This window comes from Selaginella moellendorffii, unplaced genomic scaffold (genome assembly GCF_000143415.4).
Source record: "Selaginella moellendorffii unplaced genomic scaffold, v1.0 SELMOscaffold_88, whole genome shotgun sequence".
NCBI lineage: Eukaryota > Viridiplantae > Streptophyta > Lycopodiopsida > Selaginellales > Selaginellaceae > Selaginella > Selaginella moellendorffii.
In genome coordinates this window covers 532748-560699 of record NW_003314349.1, presented here as the reverse complement: position 1 = coordinate 560699, position 27952 = coordinate 532748, and the positions used below count along the sequence as shown (strand labels likewise).

At 47.1% G+C, this 27952-nt stretch overlaps 8 protein-coding genes across 8 annotated transcripts; 4 read left to right on the top strand and 4 right to left on the bottom strand.

The window, feature by feature from the left end:
* The first annotated feature begins 18 nt into the window (after positions 1 to 18).
* Positions 19 to 2494, top strand: LOC112341688. The gene is made up of 11 exons (XM_024662268.1): positions 19 to 238; positions 293 to 547; positions 601 to 816; positions 871 to 1206; positions 1259 to 1363; positions 1414 to 1536; positions 1597 to 1704; positions 1758 to 1821; positions 1882 to 1943; positions 2001 to 2080; positions 2148 to 2494. Exons 2-11 carry the CDS (start codon positions 410 to 412, stop codon positions 2389 to 2391), a joined length of 1476 nt encoding a protein of 491 aa, XP_024518036.1. The 5' UTR covers positions 19 to 238; positions 293 to 409; the 3' UTR covers positions 2392 to 2494.
* A 136-nt stretch (positions 2495 to 2630) lies between these two features.
* Positions 2631 to 3705, top strand: LOC9638022 (F-box protein At5g67140). Its single transcript, XM_002988422.2, has 5 exons — positions 2631 to 2852; positions 2930 to 3076; positions 3125 to 3260; positions 3310 to 3408; positions 3482 to 3705. Exons 1-5 carry the CDS (start codon positions 2656 to 2658, stop codon positions 3656 to 3658), a joined length of 756 nt encoding a protein of 251 aa, XP_002988468.1. The 5' UTR covers positions 2631 to 2655; the 3' UTR covers positions 3659 to 3705.
* Positions 3705 to 5153, top strand: LOC112341658 (pentatricopeptide repeat-containing protein At2g21090-like). The gene has a single exon (XM_024662200.1). The coding sequence runs from the start codon at positions 3705 to 3707 to the stop codon at positions 5151 to 5153; it is 1449 nt and encodes a 482-aa protein (XP_024517968.1).
* A 1686-nt stretch (positions 5154 to 6839) lies between these two features.
* LOC9637106 (pentatricopeptide repeat-containing protein At3g12770) lies at positions 6840 to 8510 on the top strand. The gene has a single exon (XM_024662199.1). It carries the CDS (start codon positions 6840 to 6842, stop codon positions 8508 to 8510), a length of 1671 nt encoding a protein of 556 aa, XP_024517967.1.
* A 293-nt stretch (positions 8511 to 8803) lies between these two features.
* On the bottom strand, positions 8804 to 9243 carry LOC9637105 (copper transport protein ATX1). Its single transcript, XM_002988352.2, has 2 exons — positions 9128 to 9243; positions 8804 to 9051 (listed from the first exon to the last, which is right to left on the bottom strand). The coding sequence occupies exons 1-2, from the start codon at positions 9180 to 9182 to the stop codon at positions 8918 to 8920; spliced, it is 189 nt and encodes a 62-aa protein (XP_002988398.2). The 5' UTR covers positions 9183 to 9243; the 3' UTR covers positions 8804 to 8917.
* Positions 9244 to 9292: 49 nt separating this feature from the next.
* On the bottom strand, positions 9293 to 10914 carry LOC112341672 (B3 domain-containing transcription factor VRN1-like). The gene is made up of 3 exons (XM_024662232.1): positions 10818 to 10914; positions 9777 to 10748; positions 9293 to 9715 (listed from the first exon to the last, which is right to left on the bottom strand). Exons 1-3 carry the CDS (start codon positions 10893 to 10895, stop codon positions 9344 to 9346), a joined length of 1422 nt encoding a protein of 473 aa, XP_024518000.1. The 5' UTR covers positions 10896 to 10914; the 3' UTR covers positions 9293 to 9343.
* Positions 10915 to 11016: 102 nt separating this feature from the next.
* Positions 11017 to 12166, bottom strand: LOC9638021 (protein SENSITIVITY TO RED LIGHT REDUCED 1). The gene is made up of 2 exons (XM_002988351.2): positions 11969 to 12166; positions 11017 to 11814 (listed from the first exon to the last, which is right to left on the bottom strand). Exons 1-2 carry the CDS (start codon positions 12164 to 12166, stop codon positions 11107 to 11109), a joined length of 906 nt encoding a protein of 301 aa, XP_002988397.2. The 3' UTR covers positions 11017 to 11106.
* Positions 12167 to 21706: 9540 nt separating this feature from the next.
* Positions 21707 to 22369, bottom strand: LOC9638019 (asp-hemolysin). Its single transcript, XM_002988349.2, has 2 exons — positions 22258 to 22369; positions 21707 to 22206 (listed from the first exon to the last, which is right to left on the bottom strand). The coding sequence occupies exons 1-2, from the start codon at positions 22364 to 22366 to the stop codon at positions 21794 to 21796; spliced, it is 522 nt and encodes a 173-aa protein (XP_002988395.1). The 5' UTR covers positions 22367 to 22369; the 3' UTR covers positions 21707 to 21793.
* Positions 22370 to 27952: the final 5583 nt, after the last annotated feature.

Genomic DNA, 27952 nt, shown 5'->3' with positions numbered 1-27952 from the left:
TCGACTGATGAGTGAGTGAGTGCGTATTCCTTTTCGTCTTTGCACCGCCAAAAGAATTCCCCTAGCTATTGATCTTAGCGAAACAGCGACTAATGCTTTTGACTTGCTCTCTGTCACCAGGTGAGGGTGGGGTTAGGTGTGTCTTTTCACCCACCACACTTGGCGATCGAGAGTATGAGCTACGCCACTCTCTCCTAAAATAATCTCGAGAGCTGGGAAAGATCAAGAGCTGCCGAGTGTATGCCTTGCTTGCTTGTTTCACTTTTGGCAAAAGTTTAATGTTCTGGTGCAGGGAGCGGTGGCAAGTTAGTATGTATAGAGGCGTTGCTTCAGCCTCGACATTTTTCGCCGTTTCGCAGGAGGGGCAGCAAGAGCAGCCGCAGCAGCTCCATGCCGATCTTAGCCTGCTATGGTAACGATGACAGGCGAAGAGCATGCAAATTGGGGGTATCTATGGAGCAACCAAATGCAGTGGAAGCATCAATTTGTTGCCGTGTCTCCAGGAAAGCTTCAAGTCTTCTCATCAGAGCAGCGGGATCATCTAGAGGTACAGCTTCTTAGTTCGCCGATGCCATCGATTTTTGACACCCGATTCTGCAGAGAAAGATTTTTCTGAATGGGGGTACCACTGTTAAGATTGTGGATTCCACGGAGTCCGGCAATGGCTCCCTCAATAGCAGCTCCAAGTTGCATTTTTGGCGAAGGATCAGCAGGAGGAGCTCTTGCACGAATCAGTACTTGCCTGAGCCGGAGGGTGCGATAGTTTTCATCAAGACCGTCCAAGGAAAGAAGATGTTTCTATTAGTGTCAAACCAGGCAAGTTCTTTAATCAGTGTTTTCGCCGCTTGACTTTGCTTTTTCTGATATCAGCACGAAGCCGGAGTATGGAAAACGGCGATCGAGCAACGAATTGTTCTTCCACCGAAACACAAGCGAGCACAGAGTCTTTTACGGGCTTTGTCCCTAACTTCTGCGCCATCAAAAAATAAGAGCGTCGATGAGGCAAGCCGTAAAACAAGACCGCTCGCTCTACGTTGGCAGGTCGGCAATAATCAACATCCTGCTGATGCACTGGATACTCGTGAAGACTGTACAGCATTTTTAAAATCGAGATACTCAAACACAAACGCGTTCGAAGCCGCCATGACGATGATCGAGCAATTCAATGGGTTCTACCAGATGGGAGACTGCCAGCTCCCAAACGAGGTACAGAATGAAAATTCAGAGATAAAAACGAAATCTGACAATGGCTTTTTAGCTGCGGATTGAAGCGTGGAGAGGAACGCTGCTTAGCATAGTGCGCAACCTTCGTGATCAACTCCTTACTCGGACCTCTGACTTGTCTGAAGACCATTCCGAGAGCGTAAGTTTCATGTGATCTCTAAGAGCTACTAATTTGAGTAAGCTGCGCAGCTTTGGCTAGCCTGTGAGACGTGGGTTATGGCTGCAGCGCATGACAAGATTATGGGCGCCTGCGAGCAAATGTACGCTGCTGATGACAGGAAGCTAGCTCAGAAACTATCAAAACTCAGACAGGTAAAAAATCTCCCGATTTCATGTTGACTTTGTAATTTGTTTTCGATTTTTTTTCTCCAGCTGGATCCTTCGATACTGGGAGTAAATGCAGATCTCAAGGATATCGCTTTTGGAGACGCAATACAGGTGTTTGGAATGATCAACACTTGTCGCAGTCCCCTTGAAAAGGTACGGAAAGCTTCGTGTCACAAACATTTAGAAGAATGGTTTTTATTTTCCAGGCAGTCTGCTTGAAGAAAACCATCAACTTTGTGATGGACGGAATTCAAGCTAGTTCGTCCAAAGGTATCAAAGGAAGGAAAGAAAAACTTCTATGCTTACTTCCAAGTATTTCGTTCCATGCAGAGAATCAGCTCTGTACAGACGATCTTTTGTCACTCATGCTGCTCTTGATCGCACACGCCAAGGTAGATTCTCGCGAAAATCTCCATACCAAACGAGATAAAAATCTGCTTTTTTCGCAGCTCCAGCACTTGCAAGCTACTGCGTGTTACATGGAAAACTTCTTCCAAATGCGCGACGATCAACAAACCGGTGAATTGAGGTGAGTGATTTGCTTGAATTCTCTCAAGTCTAGGATGGAATGACACGATCGTGCTGCGCTGCGTCAGGTACCACATCACAAACTTCGTGGCGGCCTGCGCATACCTGTCGTCTCCAGAGATCGAAGAGCTCGTCTCGAGCGTAGTGATCTCTCCGGCATCGTCATCCTCCTCGTCATCCTCGCCAAGCTCGTCCAATTCCTCCTCCTCCAAAGGCGGCGGAGGAAGATCCCGCAAAGAGATCGACGCTGCCTTCGCCACCGGGACGAGCGAATCCTCGCCAGAATTTATCCTCGCGCCAACTTACCTGTGATTCGATTCGTGGCGCTTGGGATCCAAAGAGAGAAGAAAGAAAGAAAAAATTCCTCTCTTTGCGCGAAAGTTCCAAAAGAATGGGAGAACTTTCTTTGATTTTACCACCACTTTAGTGGCGACACTATGACGATACTCTTTTGGCGTGATCTAGAGGCTCTAGAGTGAGTGACACGACGTTCTCTTGGAAGAATGGTAGATTCCTCGCTGGCAAAAGGCCCACGCATTTGAGATTCATCGCCAACCTCTTTTTCTCTGCGGCGCCATGGAGGAATTGGAGAGAAATTCCGCGGCGGCAGCGCTCCTGCGCCTTCGGTCGCAGCAATTCGATGACAAGGAAGCGAAGCCCAATCTGGAGCTGGGCTCATCGATTGGAGTGGAGATTGCGCGCGATGAGATTCTTCCAGTGGATCTCCTGGCGCATTGCTTGTTACAGTTATCTTCCTTCCGGGACATGGCCATGTAAGCACGGTATCTCGTTTTTTTTCCCCTTTCTTTTTAGCCCCCTTTATTTGCGGAAGAACCCTAATTTTGGGCAGGGTGAATCTCGTGTGCAAGAAATGGAGGAGCGCCATGCGGCAATCGCTGGCATATCGCAAGCGATTGAGCTTCGCGGGATGCCGTGTCGACGATGTCTCGGTCGCCAATCTTGTGAATCAAGCGCTCAATCTCTTGGATCTCGACATGTAGGCTCTGATCTCTTCTCTCTCGGGCTCTAATTCTTTCCATTCCAGGTCCGCTGGAACTTGGGGCTGCCAGATCACAGACATTGCGCTCGTTGCCATCGCGGATTCTAGCTGCTGCCCCAATCTCCGCTCGATTTCCTTGTGGGGTGTCACGGCAATCACTGATCAAGGCGTCGCGGCGCTGGTAAGCTGGAAATCCACGCTTCGCATCCAATCGATCTTCTTCCTTCCAGGTCTTTCGAGCCAAATCGCTCGAGAATCTCAATGTGGGTGGCACTTTCATCACCGACGCGTCCCTCCTCGCCATCGCCACGCATTGCCGCTCTCTCAAGGTCCGTGGAATTCATTCTACCAGATTTGTGATCTATCCATTCCATGATCCATGGATCCTCTTCTTCCTTCCAGGCGCTCAATGTGTGGGGATGCAAATTCGTGACAGAGAAAGGGCTCCTCCACCTCGCGCGAGGATGCCCAAGCCTCCAATCGCTCAACGTCTTTGGCATCAAGGTCACCAATCTCTTCTTCCACTCCCTGGCAGCACTGAATTCGCAGCTCCAGATCAAACCAGCCCCATCGTTATAAAGCCATTCTATTCTTTGCTCGATCGATCCTCTCGATCGATTGAGCTATGAGCTCCGTGCTAGAATCCTCTCTCCTCCTCCGGCAGTGTGGCGACTCGCGAGATCTAGCTCGCGGGAGGGAAATCCACCGGCAGCTCGTCCAATCCGGCGAGGATCGCCAGACATTCCTGGGCAATTTGATAATCCTCATGTATGGGAAGTGTGGAAGAACAGAGGACGCGATCCAGGCATTCCACCGGATCCGGCACTCAAACATCTACTCGTGGACGAATCTGATCAGCGCGTTCGTGCGAAGCGGTGATCTCGATCGAGCGCGGTCGGCGCTCCATTCGATGCCCGCGATCGAGATCGTGGCGTGGAACACCATCATCACCGCATATGCCCAGCAAGGGCATCCGCGAAGAGCCCTCCATCTCTTCGAGATCATGGATCTAGAAGGGATTGTGGGCGATGGAATCACGCTCTTGGGCGCGATCGAGGCGTGCGCCCAGCTCCAATCCCTCTCGCGGGGACGGCAAATCCACGCCCGGATTGTCAGCCTCGGGCTGGATAGATCAGAGCTCCCGCTCGCGAATTCGCTCATCAAGATGTATTCGCGATGCGCTAGCGTAAGGGACGCGAAGAGGGTCTTTGATGGGATGATCCACCGCGATCTTGTGTCGTGGAACACGATCATAGCAGCACTTGCCACGAATGGGCATTTTGATCTTGCGCTAGAGGCTTTTAACCGGATGAATCAAAGAGACCGAGCGTCCTGGAACACGATGATCGTGGCGTTCTCGCAACTGGGCGATCACCGGCGATCCATGGAATTTCTCGCGAGCATGGATCTGGAAGGGATCGAGCCGGACGAGATCACGTTCCTGGGCGGATTGGAAGCTTGTGCGGGGCTCACGGCAATTGCCGAAGGGAAGCTCCTCCACTCGAGCATCCAGCGCTGGGGACTAGACTCGCGACTCCAAATCTCTACATCCTTGATTACAATGTATGGCAAGTGTGGCGATCCAGAACTAGCTCGATCGATCTTTGATAATTGCAATTCCCGTGATTTAATCTTTTGGAACGCAATGCTTGCAGCATATGCCAAGAACGGGCATCTGGTGCAAGCGCTCGATCTCTTCTGGCAAATGGACCTAGAAGGAATCGCAAAGAGCGCTGCGACGCACGTCAATCTCCTCGCAGGACTCAGCCATGGAGGGACGCTCCGCGATGGGATCGAGTTCTTCCTGGCCATGAGCGCTGATCACAGCGTGGAGCCGGGATACAAGCACTACTCCTGCGTGATTGATCTCCTAGCTCGCACTGGCAAGTTGGGTGATGCCCACGACCTCCTCCTCGCCATGCCCTTCTATCCTGACGTGATCTCCTGGACGACGCTGCTGACCGCTTGCAAGCTCCACAAGGACAGTAATCGAGCTGCCGCAATAGCTAGGGAAATCGGCTCCTCCCAGAACGTAGTCGTTTCAATCGCGAATTTCTATGTCCAGGATACTTGATCTATAAAAGAGATCTTCATCAGATGATAGTAAACTTCTGCAAAATTATTGACTGAGTTGTTTGTATTCTGTTTTGAGTGGGAGTTCTATCTACTTTGTGTTCACAGCTATTAGAAACTCCTCCTTCACATTTTTACATGTGATGGAGTTTTTTAACGAAGTGCCACCCAATGGGAGGATATAGAATGTTACCTCAGGCTATCTAGAGTTATTCACTGTGTACAAATCCATGGTCATAGTTGCAAATAAATGGTTGAGATTAATTTAATAAATATTATTAAATAACCAAAACTAAATCAAAACTAAATTTACAATATTATCTATATAAAATCAGAAATGTAGCATAATTTAAACCACTACTTACGATATACTTAGCCATCAAAATTAATTTCATTTAGGAGAATCTAACAAAATAAAGAGGAAGTTTGAAGTTTTGAAATTTAAAATGCAAAGTTAATATTTTATTTGCAATTTGTGAAATGTTCCTTCTTTTTGCTAGCTAGGGTGCAATATTACACATTTATGGAAGATTTTATTAAATAAAACATAGTATTTATTGATTCTAGTGTCAATTGATAAGATCAATAGTTTGATGCCATTATATTAAATGTTTATGATGTTGCAATGCCACCACATATGAAATTAGGCCTCTTGAAATTTAGTTGTGAGTGATGTTTCTTTAATTTCTTAATTACAATGAAGCTTAATTGAAATACTACAAATGTAAATCTTTTTTATGTATACATTTAAAAATAATTTAGATCTAATTAAATTTTTATATAAGTTTTTAATTTTTAATTTTTTTTTAATTTTTAAAAATCTTAAATAGTTCCATTAACTCATATAAATAAAAATTAGAAAAATAAAGTTTTATAATAATTTATATCACACTGATTCTAGTATTAAATTTAAATTATTAAAATGGTTTTTTTCCTCCTACTCCTTATTCTTTGCTCTTTGTTCCCATTTCTTTATTTTTTGTTTTCTAGGTTATTCGTCTTTTTGTTATGGTCGGAGTACGTGATCCTGAAGATGCCTTTGATTGCAAGTGGGTGAAATTAAAAACGTACATAAACAAAAGGTACTAAAAAATGGTCGGGCTAAAACCATATGGTAGCTTTATGCATTATATTCGAAACCTCCTTAGGAATTGTCTCCTTAAAATATTTAGTTATAAATTTTTAATAAAAAGTAAATTTTTTATATTAAAAAATGTTAATTCTTTTTTAGTGTGTCACACACCATTTTACACTTTTCAATTATTCTGTTATATCACCATCTCATTAGACTACTATAAATATATAGTTTTTTAAAATAATTTAACAATATATAATAAATAAACTATACAATTATTATATTTATTTTTTACTTAAAGGTAAAGATCTTTTATGGTCATCCCATAAGATTTTGCATAATTGTTTTATGTACTTAGAGTTTATTTTCTCTCAAAGGCTTTATATCTAATGCTTTCACCACCTTTACAGCATATTTTTTCTTATCAAAGTGTGTTTATAAGTTTGCCTAACTCAGTATATGTTACAACAGTGACAGATTTTTTAACTCATAAATACGCATACCAAAGCCTCGAAAAGCTTCGTACTTAATTTGAAATAAATATAAACTTAGAAAGCCCTAAAAGGATATACGGCTGTAAATCTCACAAGAGCCCTAAAAACCGAGGCATGGATGTGGCTGAGGAGGCGCGGGCCGAGCTTCGCCCATTTCTCCAGCCGCGTGCGTCGTCGCGTGGATCACATCCTCCGCCAGTCGCGGGAGAATCGCAAGCGAGGCATTCGCAGGGCGCGGGATCCGGGCAAGCAAAATCCGCCATGGTACGCGCGCGATCCAGCGCAGCTCCGCAGGGAACGGCAAGCGCGCGTCACACGCAACCAGGTGGAGCTGATCTCGCGATCCAGGCGCGCGAGCGATGTTGCACGGGCGCTGGATTCCGCCAAGAGGGCTGGCGTGATCAACGACAGAAATCTGCGGGATTTGGTGGTGGAGAAGTGCAGCAAGCTCGGATGCATCGAGGAATCGCGACCAATGCTGGAATCGTGGCTGAGGAAGAACACGTTCTCGTGGAGCGTGGTGATCGCAGCATTTTCCCAGAGCGGGGATTTTGCTAAGGCATTGCAAGCGTTTCGAGAGATGGCGGTGGAAGGGATCAAGCCCAGCAGCTTCACGCTCTGCGCAGTCGTGGAGGCTTGCGGCGAGATCGGCGCCACTGCGATCGTCCGAGTGATCCACGAATCCGTGGAGCTGGGGGAGTTTTCAGTGAAGGAACGCTTCTGGGATGGATTGATTGCGGCGTATGGAAAGATCGGCAGTGTGGAAGACGCGAGGAGAACTTTCGAGGGAATCGAAGAGAAGAGCTTGGAGTCTTGGAACGCCGCCATAGCTGCGTGTGCTCAAGGTGGCGACTCCAGCAATCCTTCGCAAGCTCTGGAGTTTCTCACGAGAATGGATTTGGAAGGAGTTCACCCGAACAGGGAAACTTTCTTCCAGATCTTTGGCTCGTTCCAAGGCCGGATAGAGTTCCTGGAACTTGGGAGGAACATTTACAGAGAGTGCTGCGAGCTCGGTCTCAAAGGAGACGTGAGAATCAGCAGCGCATTGATCAAGATGTTCTCCAAGTGTGGAAGCCTCCGCGACGCAAGGATGGTTTTTGAGGAGATTCCCTGCGTGGATTCGTCGTGCTCCACAGCCATGATCGTCGAGTACGTCGCGCATGGCGTCAACGAGGCCGCGTTGAGCCTTTTCAAGCGATTGGTGGGCGAGAATCGGTGTGAAGAAGGAGACTGTCCGCCAGTTTTTGCTGCTGCGATCAATGCTTGCACAGCCATGGGCGATTTCTCGCAGGGAAGTAAACTCCACGAGCAGTTTCTGGAGAAAGATCTGGGGCTGGACGCGGTGATCAAGACGGCGCTGGTGGCCATGTATGGGAAGCGTGGAGATCTGGCCAAAGCAGCGGAGGTTTTCCTAGCTCACGCTCTCTCGATCCAAGACGAGGGCTCCTGGAACTCGCTCATGGAAGCGTACGCAAGAGCCGGGCATCTCAGGCAAGTCCTGGAGCTTCTCCGGAGGATGGATTGGAACGGGATGATCCCGGACGGAGGAACGATGCTCAACGTTTTGGTCGCGATCAGGCACAACTCCACCGGATCATCGCTCGTCAAGCGATGCCGCGAGTACTTCCGATCCATCGCTGCGGACAGATGGATAGAACACACCCCGGAGCACTACGAGTGCGTGATCGACATCCTTGCGCGGAAAGGCTTCGCGAAACAGGCCAAGGAGCTGATCGAAAACATGCCGTATGAGCCGAGGCCCGTGATGTGGAAACTGTTTAGCGAGTGATGACCGAAGGGTCAAAAGGGTCAAAAGGGTCAAAAGGTCAACTTCCAATGGTGGTCAATGGTCAATATTTAGGGCTTTGGGTTTATATGTAGAAGTTCATAATTGGTCAACGGTCATAGTTATTTCCAGAAAGAAGCAATGAAAAAATAAAATGGGAAAATGCACCCTCGTGATCTCCTGGACGACCTTGCTCGCCACTTGCAAGCTCGGATCGAGCGGCTGCCATAGCTCGAGCTATCGGCTCTTCCCATCGTTTCTACTTGATCTATACTCTACTCTCGAAGTTCTCGATCGATCAAGAAGTTCTCTAGCAGGAAACTTAGTTGTGATGTTATAAGAGAGAGAGAGGAGGAGTGTTCTTTACGCTACTCTTTCCTCGATGGATTGCATCGCCATGGCTGGATGGCTCACTGTTCTTCCTTGGGCCAGAAAGTGGTCGCTTTGCCCGTCTTGGACACCGTCTGGAGCACGTCTTCCGCCTTGACATTGCCCTTGACGGTTACCTTTTGCTCCTTGAGATCCACATCGAAAGACTCCACTCCTACCAAGAAATCCACCGCCAAGAACACCAGGGACTCGCTATAAGTCGCTAAGCAAAAATGGAGCCCAAAATCTACCTTGCATTTTGCCCAGAACCCTCTTGACGGCACCCACGCATCCCTCGCAAGTCATGGCGACCTTGAGCTCCACGATCTGCCAAGAACAATCGCAAAAAATTCACGCGCGCCACTCGCAAGAACGCGCTTGCTTACCTCCGCCATAGACACAATACCTAGATCGAATAGAAATCAAAGACTCTTTTATAAAGTTACACCGACGGTGTAGATCGGCTCCTACAAACTGGGGCGCAATCGTGGACGTCCACCCTTCCTTCTTCCTTGTTCTTCGTCCTCTCCCCTGGAAGAATCGCTATACTTCCTTCTCTTCCTCGCTTGCTCTTCCTCCTCCTGCGGTAGATCATCGAGCTCCACCACCCTGTAGATGTGAACCCGAATCACTGGATTACACTGGGTGCGATCCACGCGCTCGAAGATCACCACGTCGCCCTCCTCGAGCCTGTGATCCAGCGCGAACTTCTTCCAGCCGCCACTGATCCCCGGCCTGGGCAGATACCTCGCCGGCCACTCCGCCCCGCTCGAATCCACGAGCACAATGCTACAGATCTGCGATGGCAAGTGCTGCCGCGCGAACTGGTGGTTCATTCCCTGTGGAACTTAGAAACTTAGCGCGCGAGAAAAGCTTTCGATCGAGCGAGCACGAGCTTACCATCCAGAAGCCGCGGTAGACGTGCGATTTGTTCATCTTGTTCATGGTGAATGGATTCGTGGACGTGAACTGCCGAGCTCGCTCCATGGCTCTCTCCCGCTCGGCATCAGTCACGGCTCGCCGCCGTGACAAAGGCTTCTCCTCCGACTGTTCTTCGCTGTTCTTCTTCCTCTTCCTGGTGCTAGCAACCACCACTGCTTTGCTCGTGGATGCTTTCGCTGGTGGTGGTGGCGGCGATGGTTGCCTTGGTGGTGGTGTCTGGCTTGCAATCCGGGAAGAACTTCTCCGCCTAGTTCTTCCATCTTCTTCACGGGATGGTGGCGCCTGGCTTGGAATCCGGGAAGAACTTCTCCGCCTAGTTGTTCCATCTCCTTCATGGGATGGTTGCCTTGGCGGTGGTGTCTGGCTTGCAATCCGGGAAGAACTTCTCCGCCTAGTTCTTCCATCTTCTTCATGCGATGCTTGCCTTGGTGGTGTCTGGCTTGCAGCAACCCGGGAAGAACTTGTCCGCCTAGTTCTTCCATCTTCTTCTTGAGATGGTTGCCTTCGTGGTGGTGTTTGGCTTGCAATCTGGGAAGAACTTCTCGGCCTAGTTCTTCCATCTTCTCCACTGCCAGTTCCATCTTTCTCCACTGCTGTAGCTTCCAGACACTGCCCATCTCTTTCTTGCGCTTCCCTGGATCCCGCATTGAAGAAGCTCGCCATGAATCTCCCTGGAAGCTTGTTCACCCGGCTCTTGCAACCAAAGATCTCCACCTGGAACACCGATTCTTGGACGAGCCTCACCACAAGAAGATCCCCAGCCTTCAATCCATAGGCCAGCGCGAAGGTCTCCCACCCTCCCCTCATCCCAATGCGGCTCAAGCTCGGCCCGCCCAGCGTCACGCCCCAGGCGGCGCCATCCGGCCCGCGAATCCGGCACTCCTTGGCGAATCCATCCGCGTAGAGCTGGACGAAGCGCTGGGGTATCGGCTGCAAGGCATCCCTGTGAGACCCTAGCTCGCAGGATAGAAAGATTTCTGGCAAGGCTCGCGAGCTTACCAGCCACGGATCGCGCTCGCCGATGGAATCCTCGCCAAGAACACTCGCAAACGCTGGTCGATCGGACAAGCGCTCCATCTCTTCCGCGCCGCCGCCGCCCTTCTCTCTCTTGCTCGTCTAGTTGTCTTTGTTCCTTCCCGCTTAATTCCAACGGGCACGATTCCCATGTCATAAGAAAACGACAGAATTCCCCCCCATAGTCCATGTCATATACCTGCCGTTCCCATGTCATAAAAATGATAGAATTTCGGACCGTTTGCCGCTCCCATGTTCCCGCCGCCATGTCATATCATTCGTCCGGGAAAAAGTGCCAGCTCATGTCATTGAAGGCGTACATAAAGTCCACGTCATCCACCCGAAGCTCGACTGCCCGGGGCTGGATAGCCAGGAGATGATCTGGGCGCGAGCCTTTCTGGTTCGGATAGATCGTCCATCTCTCCATGTAGCTCGCGAAGCTATTGCCCAGGATCGCGATCTTGCCCAGCGATCCCCAATTCGCCTTGACGACGTTGTCGTAGAGGTGTGATTCGCAGTGGGGCATGAAGAACAGCGTCGGCTCCTCCACCTTCCGGAGCCCCAGCTCGTTGGAATCGATCGCGCGGCAGTTGAGTTGCCGCAGGATCCTCCACTCGCACGCCGTGAGCACCGGATCAAACACCCAGATCAAGCAATCCTCGGGCAGGACGCGATCCTGCCTGAGTAGCAGCACCAGCGCGAGCTGGAGCCGCGAGCTCTCCGACCTGGAGATCCTGCCCAGCCCATACACCACCAGATTCTCCACGCCCATCGCTGCCAGGGACTCCCCAACGCTGCCCCCGACCTGCGCTAGAAATCTCTTGTAGAAATCGGAGCTCCTGATCCTATCCATCCTCACCAGAATCGCGTGGATGGCCTTGCGAAACTCCTCCACCGTCAGCTCCCGGTCGTCATCGTCCATCAGCCTGGGCTTCTTGCTGGAACCCCGCCGCGACGACGAGCGCTCCACCACAATCCACCCCTCGCCCATCAAGAACCCTAAAAAATGGGACACTCACATTCTTCCTTTATAGCTCAAGAGCCCTAAAGAACGACCTTTTGGCAACTGGGTTTAAGGTTTAGTTAGGGAGGGCGAGGAAGGTTGGGAGCTTCCTATCGGCAAATGGATCGCGCACCTTCCATCGCAATTCTACTCGAATCAATGCAAGCGCAAGCTGGAAGAGATGCTGGCGGAAGAATCGTATTTCACGGTGGGAGATGTGAAGGGCCCGGAAAAGAATGCGGCTCCGGATGGACATGACGGCGGTGGGTTTCTTCCTCGACTCACTCCCGCAGCCTCTCTTTGCCAAGGCACTAGAGCTCCGGAGCTCCATCCTCAAGGTTTTCGGCCGTGGCCGAGCTTGGAGCTGATCCCACAGCGCGGAATGGCGGGAAGATCTGGCTGGTATGACGCTCGCTTTCAAGGAGCTGCTAGATCGCTTGGAGGCCAGCTTGCTCGATCCATTTGCCGCCCCGGACGATCGAGCTAGTCGGGAGTCATGGATCTGGGAAGACATACTTGCTGCTCATGATCTCCTGGCACTTCTCGCAGATCTTCTCGCGGAGTGGAGCAAAGAGGACTGGATCTACTGCGCCCAGGATCTGGATGAGATGAAACAGGTGGTGAAGATCCTCAAGAGAGACAACAATTTGTGGACGAGTACGATGTTTTCAGCTTCAGGGAGAAGGACTTGGGGCTGCGCCAGGTGTGGCAGAGCTCGAGCAGGGATCGACGTGCTTGCATGCTGGATTGGTGAAGCGCTTCGAAGGGTACGAGCAGGAGCTCTATGCGACAGGCGCTCTGCTCAAAAGGCCTGCAAGATTTTTAACGATGGTGGACTGAGGATACACCAACCATACACCAACTCTCGTGAGCTACACTGTGCAAGGCACTCACCACATTGGTCTGATGTGAGAGAGAAATCCAGAATTGATGAAGCTGTCGATTGTTTCGAGACGCCAGTTTCTTGGAGCCGAATCGGACTTGAGAAGTCGTCGAAAGTCTGTTCCCCTCAACCTTTTCTTTCTACGTTGTCATGACTTCTCACTTTGCTATCAGAGAAGGTTTTATACAATGTGTTTCTGGAGTGGGTTTCAGGCCTCGTTCAGGTGCCCTTGTCTCAGTGATGCCTAGCGCAGCAAACAAAGGCGTGGGATTTATGATGCCTCCCCGATGGAAGCTTTCGTGTGCTCTGGACGACTGGTTCAGGTTCGCAACTTTGACAGAGTCCACTCTAACGTCTCAAAACTGTTTTCTCTTGGCCGAAAGCGTTTCGTTGTACGATCCTTTGCCTTTTCATCGTGGAGTTCATTTCCTTACAGCGCACAGAGGCTCCGTTAGACTTCTCCAGATAGGGACGGGTTAAGCATGCGTTACCACCACAGCTACAAGCTCATGGAGCTTCCAAATGTCATCCAAGTCCACCATGGTATCGGGCAGGAACGGCACTAGCTTAGTAGAACGTATGGAATTATGTGTAAACACTTTAGTCACAAATAAAACCTTTTTAGTCACGATTTCTTCTCTTACAATAAAATTCAACTAAAAGCTTTATCTATGTTATATTAAAAGAGATAATCACCGAAACAAGCTGCAGAGTTTCGTAGATTCATGGTGTAGTATGCCGAGCATCCACAACATTCCTCGTCGTGTCCGATCCAAAAGAAGCGCCATCTGATCATATCCAGCACATAGCCTCCTGTGTACTTGCCCAGATTCTCTGGCTCAAAGAACTTGCTGGAGCTCTGCCACTTGGGAATGAACCTTAGACTCTTCCGTGGGGATGAACGTTGTAGGCGAATGGGAGATGACTCTGCCTAGATCCTTGTCAGAAAAAGGGAAAAACTTTCAATTTGCTTTCCCTTTAAACTCTCAATGTGACTCCCAGGTATTGCTCAACTGCGAGGATCACAACCCGCTTTGCAAGCTCGGAGACGAGAGAAAACATCCCATTGTTCTCCACAATCCAGCGGGTGCTGAAAAACCCCAAGTCCCCCATCATGCCGTCGGCGGTTGCTGTTCCAGCTATCAACTCGGACAAGCACTCCACACCCCATTTTCTCTTACCGTCAGAAAACTCTGCTGCCTTCATGACCATCTTCTGTAAGTCCCTCTTCTGCTGAGCAACTTCTCTGCTCAACAGGAAGTTCTCCCTGGCTTTCTCTCGGGATTCCGAGTAGACGTCGAGGTAAATCCTCACCAGCAGAGGAAGGTACCCGGTTAACTCTCTCATCTCAGGAGGCTCGGACTGCAGGCCTTGCTTGCCTAGAAAAGCATCTACCTCTTCCTTCGTGAATACCGAGTAGTGGCAGTGAGACTCCCGGTTGAACGTCGACTTGGACAACCTGGCATACGCAGCCGCCCGCTCTGCCGATCCGCCATGCAAGCAGACCGAACATTCCTCAAAATCTGCTAGAGCGAGCCACACATTCCGCAGCTCCTCATTGGTAGCCCAGTCGTCCAGGAGGTTGTACTCGTCGATGATGAAATAGAAGTCGTTGCTCTCCTTCAGGAAAGTCACCACCTGTAGCAACTCGGCCAAATCCTCAGCACAGTAGATCCTGTTCCTCGCCTGCTCATCCTCCACAAATGCCACAATCAATGCATTCTTGAGAGCACGGAGAAGCAATTGGAGGCCCAAGGGAACCGTAAACAGGCAGACCAACCTCTTCTTCCTTCCGCCAGCCTTGAGAAAACTGTGCATGCAATGCAACGAGAGCATGAGCAGCAAGTACGTCTTTCCAGACCCCACATTCCCATCAAGATCGATCTGCTGCGGGTGACAGAAGCGATCCAGCAGCTTCTTGAAAACGGGCCGTCCTACCAGCCAGATCTTACCGTGCTCGTGCCTTACGCGCAATCCTATCGGCTCCAAGCTCGGCCATGGTAACCCCTCGAAAACCTTGGCCTTCTCGAAGCCCACGTCCGGAATCGCCAGGATGGCGTTCCGGAGATCTAACGCCTTGGAGAAACGAGTGTGCGCAGTACCATCGAGGAAGAACCCTGCTGCCGTCATGTCCCTTCGGAGCCGTGAATGAGTAACTTTAGCCCTCGCACCGAAGTCCTTCACATCCCCCACGGTGAAATACCCTTCTTTCGCGAGCATTTCTTCCAGATTGCGCTTAGCTTTCTTCGAGTACGATGGAAGCCGAGCGATCCATTCGCCGATGGGCTCCTCCTCCTCCTCTTCCTCTGCCATCCACTTTATTTGCCCTAAACCCTAAGACTTTGATCGTTAGATAGTAGGTGAATGAATCCAAGCCGTTAAAACCTAGGATAAAATTTAAAATTAAAAAGCAGAATCAGAATTAATAATTTTAAAATTATAATAAATACATAATAGTAATTATTTTAAAATTTGATTTAAAAATAAAAGCATTTAGCTTTAGGAGTTATTTTAAAATATAGTAGTAAATAGATAGCATTTTTCCAAAAGGTTAGCAATGACAAAGATAATTGAAAAACCCTAAAAAATACGGTAAGTTGTTTCTAAAGGCCATAACATCTTTGGATCATTACTAAATCGTGTTTTGTCTTATCCTTTAAACACTAGTTGTAAAACACTAGCTAATTATTTTTTCGAGCAAGAAATCTATTACTAAATCATCCTTGTAACAAATAATAGCCTCGATTACAAGCTTAAGTTTCATGCCAGCATGCTGAAATGATTGTCAGGCAACACTATTGAAACGAACAAGAGAGCGAACCCTAGGCCAACCTCCCAACCCTTAAGGCGTTACGGCCTTAAATCCCACAGGCCATGGAATATTCTTGGAATATTCCCGTGGTTCGTGTCATTCTTCCCTCCCTCATGACCCAGCCACATACGGTAGCCTCGAGAAGCTAAACGAGCCTCAAATGAAGGAAGTCCAAGGCAATACGGCCATGGAGAAAAGATGTGCAAACGGCAACACCAATGTCGCAACAAACGGTCACGAAAGAAAGAAAGCAATACGGCTTTCTCACATGACAATACGGTCATGGAAAACAAGAGAATGAGAATAGAACAAACGGTTCAAATTATATAGCAATACGGCTATAAAACTCAATTCTCCCCTTCCTCAGGAATGTCATCCAAGTCATAACCAAAACTCGGAAACACTCTCTTCACGTCATCCTCAGTTTCCCATGTAGCTTCGTCCATGGAATAACCATTCCACTGAATTAACAACTCCCTAGTTGTTTTCCGGCATGTTTTCACCAATCTTTGAGCAAGAATATTGGCCGGACCAGCCTTCTCTGCATCAATCTCTGGAACCTGGATGATGGACTGATCCATGATATCACCAGAGTGCAAACACACTTTAAGCTTGCTCACATGGAACGTTGGATGAATCTTCGAACTAACTGGCAAATCCAAAGTGTATGCAAGATCCCCCACACGCTGTAAAATTGTCCCAAGGCCCACAATACCGTGGGGACAACTTAGCACTACCACTTCCTTTTAGAGATCGTTGTGCATCCGACAGCTTAAGGAAAACCTTGTCACCAACTTTGTACTCTTGATAACGACGATGCTCATCAGCCAATCTTTTGTCTCGTTCTTGAGCTTGCCTCATGTTCAATTTTGCCAACTCAAGCTTGTCTTGCATATCCTCCAGGAAATCACAAGCATGAGGAACCCGAACCAAAGCCAAATTCAAACTCACAGGAGACCTAGGCTCATAGCCATACATCGCCATAAAAGGAGACATGCCAATAGCCGATTGATGAGCGCTATTGTGAGCAAACTGAAGCAGAGGCAAGTATTTTTCCCATACTCCCTGTCGAGTCAAGTTTCCCACAAAAGACCGTAGCATATCTTCTAATAGCTAATTCATGCGCTCTGTCTGCCCATCAGATTGTGGATGCTCACCACTACTCATGCTTAGTTTAGTCTCTAGTTTTTCAAAGACTGTTTGCCAAAACTTGGACGTGAACTTAGGATCCCGATCACTCACAATGTCACCCGGCAAACCATAGAGACTGAATAACCGGTCTACAAACAACTGAGAAAGTTCAGAAGCTTTTATCGTTGTCTTCACAGGGAAGAAGTGAGCCATCTTCGTCAAACGATCCACAACAACCCAAATAGCATCATTTCCTCGAAAGGTTTTGGGCAAACCAGTGATAAAGTCCATCGAGATGCTATCCCACTTATTCTCAGGTATACGTAAAGGATGATAGAGGCCAGCGAGCTTCTAATGATCAACTTTGACCGCTTGGCAGGTCAAGTAACCACGTACGTACTTCTCAACATCTGACTTCATCCCAGGCCAAAAGAAATGCCTCTTCACCAACATATACGTTCTCAATACCCCCGGATGCCCAGCACTTGGCACATCATGACACTCAACCAAAATCCGTTTGATGAGTTTGTCAACACGAGGAACCACTACACGTCCCTTCTTCACCAGGATTCCATCTTGTATTTCGAATGACGCAAACTTGTCACCCTTTAAATCTGTAGAGGCGTCCCTCAACAAAACCTTTGCGCGAATATCAGTGATAAAGGAGTTGAAGTCAGCAAACTCCTTAAGCTCATCCAAGAGATCGCTGGATAGCTTCATGAACGAGATAGAATTTACCATCCTGGATAACGCATCAGCCACCTTATTGTCACCTCCATGTTTGTACCGGATCTTAACAGACATTTCCTGCAAGAACTCTTGCCAACGAGCAAGGCAGCCTCAAAGATCCACATCTGGAGAGACTGATGATTTGAAACTACATGGAAGTCCGATCCATATAGATAATGTCGCCATTCTTGAGTAGGCCAATTCTGCTGTGTGACATCAAACTTGTGGCTCATGAAGGCGAGAGAATGCCTAACTTGAAGCAATACGGCCTCAAAAACACTATCACTCACATCATTGCCTATAATTTCCACCACAGTCACCTTATCATTCATTGACCCCTTCAGAACAATCCTTGCTCTGATGTCCAGCTTTATGGCAACGAAAACAATTGCCCTCCGCCTTGTCTTTCTCTCGCTGGTCCAAACGAAGTTTCTTAGCTTCACTGCCATCTTCATGCTTCGAGCCACAACGGAATAACGACCGTTTCTTCCCCAAATATGAAGAATTAGCAAGCTGGTCATCACGTTGACTACTCCGTGGACTATCTCGTTGACCAGAGTTGACTGAGTTGACTGACGGTTCGGGCGAAAAGATCTGAGCCTTAGTGATAGCATCAGTCAATGTTGCTGGAAAATCCTTCTTGACCTTCTGCTGCACATCCACCGAGCTCAATCCTTTGATAAAACATTGCACCTTTAGCAGCTCATTATAAGTGCCCGTGAGACTAAGGCAAAGATCATGGAACTTGCGGACATACGCATCCAAAGACAAAGTCCCCTGCCGAATCTCTACCAACTGATTCACAAGATCAACTTCTTCAAACTTCTTGACAAACGAAGCGCGGAAAACCTTTGTCAAATCAGTCCAAGAAGTCGGCTTCGGATTAGCTTTGATGTAGTTCTTCCACCACGAAGAAGCATGGCCCGTAAGCTTCGTCACAAAGAAATCTATCTTCACCTTATCCTCACAAGGATTGTGAGACTAACAACTTTCCCACAATTCCAACCAAGAATCAACCTCTTGACTATCACAAACATCCGGTGATGATTTCCATTCCACGATACCATAATCCTTGGCATGCTTGACGTACCAATGGTAACCACGGACATGAGATTGATTCAACCCTTGAGGGTTCATGCAAAGCAAGAAATCTTTGATGAGATTGACGGAATCCTTAACCTCCTTTATGTCGCTCTGAACTGCAGAAATCTAGCGTCCTTGCCGCAGAACGATATCATCAAGAGTCTCTTCCGCATCATCATGGCTATCCTCACTAACGCCATACTCCTCATCAGGATCAATATCTTGCTCACCCGCCATCCCCAAAAGAATGTGCTGCTCTGATACCAATGAAACGAACAAGAGAGCGAACCCTAGGCCAACCTCCCAACCCTTAAGGCGTTACGGCCTTAAATCCCACAGGCCATGGAATATTCTCGGAATATTCCCGTGGTTATACTATGGAGAGAGTGCTCTTAATAAAATTTGCATGCTAACTAGCAGCACCACTTTGTAAGAAACATTTGATAATGATGGATGCTATATTCATTCTAGTCATTGAAAGCAATGGATTAAACTAAATCAACTTGCTGTAATTTCTGGAGGAAACAAAATATTGCATGGAAAAATTTTCTTGATCCAAGTCCATTTAATAAAATCGAATTTCTAATCGAGTATTATAGTGCTATTTACTTATTTGCAAATGAAACTTTCCACAATACAAATCAAATGTTTCTCTAGCTAGAAGTCAAGAGAATCAAGTGATTCGATTCTTACAGCATATTCCCGGTGATAAAAGCGAAGCTAATCTTTGATTCGATGACATTTTTTCCTGGAATTTAACGAGGCCTTTTCGAACGAATTCCCGAGCACGCCTCGTGACTTGGAATTGGCTATCTTTTAAATGCCAAAGCCGAGAGAGTTGTTTCCTCCATCGTTAGAGCATATGCCCGGAGCACGACCAGAGCCAAGCGGATGTTCGCTGCCTTCTCGGGAAGAAAGATCTCATCGCCTTGAACACGCTGATCACGGCCTTGTCGCATTGCCAGGATCACGGCAGAGACACCATCAACGTGGCGTTTGAAATGATCACCGCCATGTGGATCTCTGCACTGGATCTGATCAACTAGCTGCCGAGGATCTCATATCCAGCACGTCCGGGATGGAGCCTGGCAGGAGTCAAGAGGATCCACAATGAGCAGAACTGGCTGCTCACAGTGCGCCACTCCTTGACACCATCATCTCGTCATCGTATGCTCTCCTTTCCCATATCTAAGTCGCTCGTAGCTCGTCACATGGTCCTCTGTGTGTGTCATTGTTTTGTGATTCCAATGCGTGATAGGAGATAGTCAAAGTGGGATCCAACGTATACATCTCTCTCCAAAAGTAGAAGTAGTGTTTTATAATTTTACAAAAATTTATGAGCGATTGATTCTTTCCTGGAGTTAGAGATCATCCTCAATGCTGATGCTTCTTGGAAAAATTAAGATATAAATATCTTTGAAATGTCCAAGGCATCTGTTCTTCACTCTTATTATCATCACGAAGGATTTTGCAGCAGTCGCACTTTGAAAGAGAAATTTGCCGCAGGAGTGATTGTTTCCAGGATTAATTCAAGCTGGAATGACACCTAAGTTTCTAATAGATCTAAATGTTTGTAATAATGTATGTATGGTATGTCTTTGGTGATCTAATTCAGCGGTGGTCCAAGGTGTTGCTATCACCACCACATGAAAAGTTGTTGTGACTGACGGGTATTCCCATCATTGAGGTTTGTTACGTACAACACTTTGATCAGCGGGCATTGCAAAGTTCGAAGAGCCGATGACGCTTTGCAGCTCATACGAGAGACGGAGCCAGCTCCAAACACGATCACGTACAACACCATCATCAATGGACTCCGGAGGTCCAGGAAGGATACAGAAGCTCAGACGTTGCTGGACGAGATGATCAACTTGGCGTTTCCATTCAGCGTCTCAACTGCGTTATCGCGAATCTCTGGCGGTCTCGCGAAGGCAATGGACGTCTTTCTCTACACGAGGAAGAAGAAATGCGAAGCGGACGAGGTAACTTTCGCAACGCTTTCACCCAGTCCGGCGATCTGGAGCTCCCGCTGGACCACCTCCATCGAATGCCGTTTGGTCGTGATCTAGAATCCCGGACTTTTCTACCGCAAACGTTTCCCAGGAACGAGGAGGGCGATGCCTTGAGCGTCAAGGATGCGTTTTGGAAGAAGCCACGACAGTGTCTTGGACTGTGATGCTCGAGGCCTACGCGCAGAACGGTGACGCGAATATGGTCTCCCATCGAATGCCATCGACTGCTCGAGCCGACTTGGCGAGAGCGGTGTTGGAGAGGATGCCCGGCAGTGACGCTCTCTCCTGGGCGGCTCAAGCTTACGGCTTTGCTCAATAGGGACTGGTCCCGGACGTCTTCCCGGAGCTCGACTTGGAGAGGCGAGATCGAGCAGACCAAGCATATGTTTGAACAGCGATGGATTGATCGAGCTAGTCGGGTTCTCGCGTGATAGCAGCACTAGCGCTAAGAAGAGGCTCGGCAACTCAGAAGCCTCGTAGCACCTGTCAGAGAGGCACTGCTCGTGGCATTTGCGGAGGACGAGCAGGACAGGAACTGGATCTACTGCGCCGAGGATCTCGACGAGATGAAACAGGTGGCGGAAGAGAGACAACGATTTGCTCTTCGCGGTGGACGAGTACGATTTTTACGACGTGAGGTACGGCGTTGCGAGAGCTCGAGCAGGCGGAGAAGCGCTTCCATCGCGTTTTCGAGAGTGCTCGCGAAGAACGAAGTTGGAGCTTTCCTGCGATGGAAGGGTCTCGACGCGGAGCCAGCGGAGATGCGCGAGCTAACCGGCTATCTTGTGAGGATCTACCTCGACGCGTACGTACCCATGTTTTTTCATAAAGAAATCGATATCAAAAGCAGAGCCAGATCTTTTGTTGACGGAAGAAATCGTTTGCTGACATATCCAGGAACCTCAGCTTGGACCGAAGCAAGCTACGAGCAGTCATGGTTGAAGAATTCAGTGGATCGCCGGAGATCAAAATGCGCGCTCTTAAACTCACTAAACATTTGAGATAGCTTAACCAGAAGAACTCATGGAAAAAGTCGCAACAACGGATTCATCAGCTTCGTCTGCTAGGTACCTCTTCATTGTCCAAACCATTGGGGCATGGACTTAAGCTGTGATATCTCTACCGGACAAAGATTTCTGTGAAGATCAAAGATGGGCGATAGATTTTGTTTGGCATTTCAATGATCTTAGAGTGTATTTCGGTATTAAGAACCCAGAAGCATAGCATTTAATTCCACCACATAATATTTGAAAGGAACACCAGTGTGACCACTGGCAATGGAGCTTGCTACGCTTCACTTTTGGAGGCTTAAACTAGTGCCACCACTTTGAGTACAAGGTCTCCCAACGCACCGGAAGTAGAAAAGGACGGAAGCTGCACAACACAATTCTTGCACTCATCGCTGACAGACAGCTTATTACTGCCAGTGTATGGACAATCAAAGTGTATAGTGGCAACTTTGAAGCCCTTCGTATAGATGTCAAATCCACCTGTAGTCCCAGATGGAGAACCTTGCCTTCCACATGCAGCAAATGGCGGGTTGGGAGAGGTTGCTCCTGCAGCAATGGTTATCCCACCTGGTGCGCTGCCATCATTGTTCTTATTTGGGTACTTATACCACTTTCCATATGATAAGAAGGAGTTTTTCACTTCTAAGGTGTCTCGTCCCAGGTTTGTGATCTTGAAGGATACCCACTGAGGATATCCTCCCAACTTGCCATCTGCATTACACATGTATTTGTAAGCCCAGCAATTAAACTTAAGTTACGTACCGGTGACTTGAAAGATAGAAACCGAGTCCTTTTCTCCAGCCGAAGCAGCAGAAGCTAAGCTCCCAATGGATACGCAAAGCAATGCTACAAGGAAAGAAGAACTCGACATGATTTCTTGCAAGTTTGGGCTTTGGGCTTGGAAATCTATACTACCCAAGTATCACTTTTTAAACGTTATGGCTATGGCGTGTGTCTCGTGGGATCTAAAATTGAAGCACAAAATTTTATAAAACTGTTTAAGAAATGGTTCAAGTAATGCCTCCTCGTGGTCCTGCTACTCAAAAGGAGACCAGGACATGGTTTTTTGCCTTATTTTTCTGGTATAATCTTGTCAATACAATAGTAAAAAATATTTTATGTTTATGTATTTTAATATATATTATATGGTAAAAATTCATGTTTAGGGTTTTATCTCAGGTGGGATTCACTCTATAAAGGATGTGAAATTGCTAATGACAACTTTAATTTACAATATAAATTATAGTCAGTTTTGTTTTCGGTCAGACTAAAAGTGCAACTGTGGCATAGCTGTCAGTCCCATGTGAACGATTGCGACGTAGAGCCACGTTTAGCTTTCCAAGACTAGAGTGTAATCATCAACCTACAAAACCACCATTTCAGCTGAATTGTTCCGTGAAATGGTCGTTGTTTAAGAAGTGCAGTACCAACGGGAGCAAGAGTTCGCGGTGAGATCCTTAGGGATCTGTCCGGTGGAAAAGTGATTTATGAATTTGGCTGACGATTTGCAGCAACCAGCTATCCGGTCAAAAGGAGAACGAATTTGATGCGATACCGGATAAGTTTAGTGGACTGCGATTCTTACAGCAAATGCCCGGTGTGGGTGTTTGATAAAAGCGAAGCTAATCTTTGATTCGATGACATTTTTTCCCGGAATTCAATCGAGCACGTGGAATTGGCCATCTTCTAAATGCCAAAGGAGTTGTTTCCTCCATCGTCGGAGCATATGCCCGGAGCAGGCATACGACTGGAGCCAAGCGGGGGTTTGCTGCCATCCCGGAAGAAAGATCTCATCGCCTGGAACACGCGGATCACGGCCTGCCATGATGACGGCATCAACGTGGTGTTTGATCCTGAGCATTCAGCGTTTGTGAGCGTTCTTGGTGCTTGCGGCCAGCTTGGGGTGTTCTAGCGGGGATGGAGCTACTTTCAAAACATGGCCGATGATCCTGCCTTGTGGATCTCTGCGCTCGAACTGGTCAGCTAGCCACCGCCTGGAGTCACTTGGATGGCCGGTGCTTGTTGGCAAAAGAGGATCCACAACACGTCCACTCCTCGACACCACCATCTCGTCACTGCATGCTCTCCTTTCCCATATCTAAGTCGCTCGTAGCTCGTCATGTGGTCCTGTGTGTGTGACATTGTTTTGTGACTCCAATACGTGATAGTGAATAAGGATGATAGTCAACATGGGATCCAATGACAACAACGTATAGATCTCTCTCCAAAATAATTTTACAAAAACTTACGAGCGATTGATTCTTTCCAGAGGTTTAGTCAGATCTCTCTTCCCGATCTAGATCCCATCCTGAATGCTGATGCTTTTTGGAAAAGTTAAGATATAAATTCTTTGAAATGTCTAAGGCATCTGTTCTTCGCTCTTGTTATCATCATGAAGGATTTTGCGGCACCTGGCACCAGTCGTGCTTTGAAAGAAAAATCTGCCACAGGAGTGATTGGTTTCTTCAAGCTGGAATGAAGCCTGTGTAAGAGATGTTTGTCAATGTATGTATGGTATGTCTTTGTAGGGATATAGTTCAGCGGTGGCCCAAAATGATCACCACCACATGAAAAGTTGTTGTGGCTGATGGGCATTATCATTGAGGTATTTCTTATATATATATATAGATAAACAAAGAATTTACAAAGATGCCTTTATGAAGTTTTGTTATTTTAAAAGACCACATTAAATCAAATTAGAAAGTCACATTAAAAATATCCAAAATCTTGAACTGTTTCTCATATTGCTTTCAAGGATGCTATGTGGATGAAGTTGAGGGGTTGGTTTTCTGAGCGTAGTTGTGTGAAGGCATGATGTTAAGGATATAGAAGTTATGAAGTATGTAATCATGGTTATTTCCACTGTATCTAGCTAGCCAGTTTGGAGGTGTTCAAACTACATGCCTACAAGCATGTTTATGTTGTGATCCTCATGGACAGAACTTGCTCTTGTTTTGGTTTGGAGCAAATTAGCGATCTATGTGCTTATCAACTTCATGTTGACCTAAGCGTGTGCAATGTTATACTCATACTCAAGGCATATTATGATTCAGATGCTGGTATTATATATCCAATCAATTTAAGGGTTTAGCAATACATGGAAGATTTGACTAGATTGATTACATGGTGACAACTTATTTGAATTAGTTTTGAGTTGATTTTAACAATTGTTTTAAGTGAATTTTAGTGATGTTTATTGTTTTAATGTGATTTTCTAAGTCTGGAAAGGCTTTTTTATTTGAATAAGAATTAGAAAATGATTTATAATAATTTTTTAGACTTGTAAAAAAGTATGGAAAGTTAAAATTTAATATAATTTTTGAAAGATCATCACTTTTATTTTTTTTTAAAAAAAATTAGTTTTTTATAATTCTTTTCCAAAGAAGTTAAATTATTCCAACTGAAATTCCTCCAGAATTTGCACTTATATTTTGTACTGTTAAAAGATACATTCTAAAAGAACAAAAGATAAGTTTTAAATTTAAAGGTGCCTTTCTTTAGGTTCTAGCCAAAAAATGAGAGAGGTAAAGTAAAAATCTTTTAAATTTTTGGAGTCTAAGTTGGTGGTACCAAAAGAGAAAAGCCTCTGTAGAATCTAGGCAACGGACATCTTTCTTCTCTGTGTCAATGTAAGTTTTATAGCGTTCGATCTTTGATCAATAATCTCTTTGGTCTAGAGTCCTGTTCTAACTTTCTGAACTTCTTCCAGACTCAACTCGACAGCAATATGCTCATCCTCCAGAAGATGTAATTTATGCTCCAATGGACATCCTAGCCATGAACTTGGTAATGCATGACCTGGCCTACATTGCTTGGCTCCTTTGCAATCCTCCATGACGGACAGGTCCACTATGGAAAGCACAATAGTCTAGAGGTGGACAAGCTAGGGCTCCACAATTTGGCATTCCAGATTCTCAATAGCAACATCTTACATGTAGATGTGTGTTTTTGTGTGTAGAATGCTCTGTCGACTTCATTGCTTTGGTATGGTTATGTACATGATGGTATGGGTGTGATGCTTGGCGGTTGGTGTCTTGGATGAATGACTTGTCTCATAACACATGAATCTTTCGGCCAGTAGATGTCTCTGCCCAGTTCTTAAAAAGCTTAAAGTGGTTGAACACTTCACTCTTAGCGTGGAGAAGGCTCACCACAGCATATCTGGAATGGTCATCGACAAAAGACACAAAGTACCTATTGCGGGTGAGTGTTTCCATAGGCAAGTAGCACATGTCACTGTGAACCAGATCCAGTAAGCTTGTAACTTGGTCCTCCATGGTTCTTGATGGAAAAGGAAGGTGAACTTGCTTCCCAAGATGGCAAGTTTCACACAAGCCCAAATGGCCAGCTGGGAGTGTGATGCCTTTAGTATGCTGGTTATGAGCCAAGGCATGCAAATCTCGTTCATTGACATGCCCTAGACAAGCATGCCAAAGCTCAATGGTGTCTTGTGCTTGAAAAGCAAGCACTTGAGCTAAAAAAACCAATTCTACATTTAAACGGTAGAGTGTTTCATACCTCACGCCATTGGTTACAGGAGTACCATCATGACCATAGATGGTGCACCCTTTTGGGAAGAAGGTGGTAGTAAAGCCTTGATTTGAGGTTGCACCTATAGAAAGAACTGTTTGCCCTGCTTCAGATACAAAGTGCATGTGATGAACCTCCTTAAGAGGTCTATTGGGTAGCCTAATCACCATCATGCCACGACCTTCCACCTGGAGTGGTTGCTTGTCGCTGACATAAACCTGTTGTGGAGCTTGAAGAGCCTTGTAAGTGTGAAAGGCAGACCTTAAGGGAGTCATGTGAAAGGAGGCACCACTATCTAGCCATAGAACCTCAAGAGTAGACACCGGTGACGGGTAAAGAGCCATTATCAACAACGAGTTGCTATGGGTAAGCATGCGCTAGGTGGCAGCCTTCTTTGCACGAGACTCATGCTCGACATGCCCCATCTTTCCACAATAGTTGCAAGGACCCTTTTTCTTCTTGGAGAAGTTAGATCTAGAGCTAGGAGTTGTAGTAGAAGAGATATGAGGCCCACGGCTAGTGCCTCCTTTCCTCTACTCCCCATTTGAATGTTTCTTACCAAGAAACAAGGCCTACTCATGAGCAGCTTGAGAGGATCCTTGATGGCCAGTTTGACGCTTAGCAATCTTGCACTCTTCCTCGAGCAGATCAAAGTAAAGCTCCTCCATGATTTTGCCTGGGACAAAAGAGAGCATGGAGGACAATTGTTGCAACTCTAGGGATACAAAGTAGAGCAAGAAGGCTTTTGCATAGTCATCAGAAACTACAACACCTACTTCCTTTAGCTGTTGCATTAAGCCTTTGAGCTTCCTGATGTATGTTGCCATTGTCTCACCAGGCTGCATGCGTAGGGAGAAAATTTTTTGGGTCAGAACCAATTTAGCATTAGTGGATTTGGCTGCAAAGACTTGGGAAAGGGAGTCCTAATTGGCCTTGGCAGATTTTTCTAGATCAAGGAGATGAATAAATTCATCTCCAAGACCCAGTCCAATCACGGAAAGGGCTTTGTGGTTCTTGGAGTCCCAAGTAGCCTACAAGGCTGCTTCTATATCTTGAGGTCTCACTTTGATTCCCTCCACCAAATCCCAACACTTTTGCCATTAAGATTAATTGGACTTTGGTCTTCCAAGTCGTGAAGTTTTTTCCCGTGAACTTCTAGAATAGCTTCTCCCATCCTGCATCCCAGTTGCCAGCCAGGATGGCCATGGTACTCGCTAGGGTGGTTCTAGATGTAGTGCGAGGTGGAGTACTGGTAGCCATTAGTTTCTAGAAGAAAGGACAAAACAGCGGAGTTGAGACAAACCAGGATCAAAGTGCACCATGCTAGCAGACAAAACAGGAAAACCCTAATGTCTACGTGGCAAGGTGTGTCGTGTAACACTCCCCTCCAAACCAAAGCCACTCACCAAACCAAATCTGTCACATAGGAGCTAAAACTGGTGTGGCCCCAACGGATTGATGAGAAGATTGGCTGGCATGTCCTATGTCCCGAGATGTTGGACGGCCAGGGTGCCACCATCAACCAACTCACGCACGTAGTGAAATTGGACTTCAATGTGCTTCAAGCGGGCATGGTGGACAAGGTTCTTGGACATGGCAATGCTACTTCGATTGTCACACCAAGAAGTAGTGGGGCCAGCTTGTGCACATCCCAGCTCAGCAAGTAACCCTTGAGCCTAGACCACGTCCCTGCTACCAGTAGTGAGTGTGATGTACTCCGCTTTTGCACTAGAAAGGGCCACCACAGATTGTCGCTTGGAGGCCCATGTGATGGCACCTCCTGAGAAGGAAAGAAATGCCAAAAGTCGAGTGATGACCTTTGTTGTTGGCAAAACTAGCATCTGTGTAGCATGTCAATGATGCATCACCCCTTGAATAAGCAATGCCGTAGTCCATAGTGCCCTAGAGGTATCTCACAATACGCTAG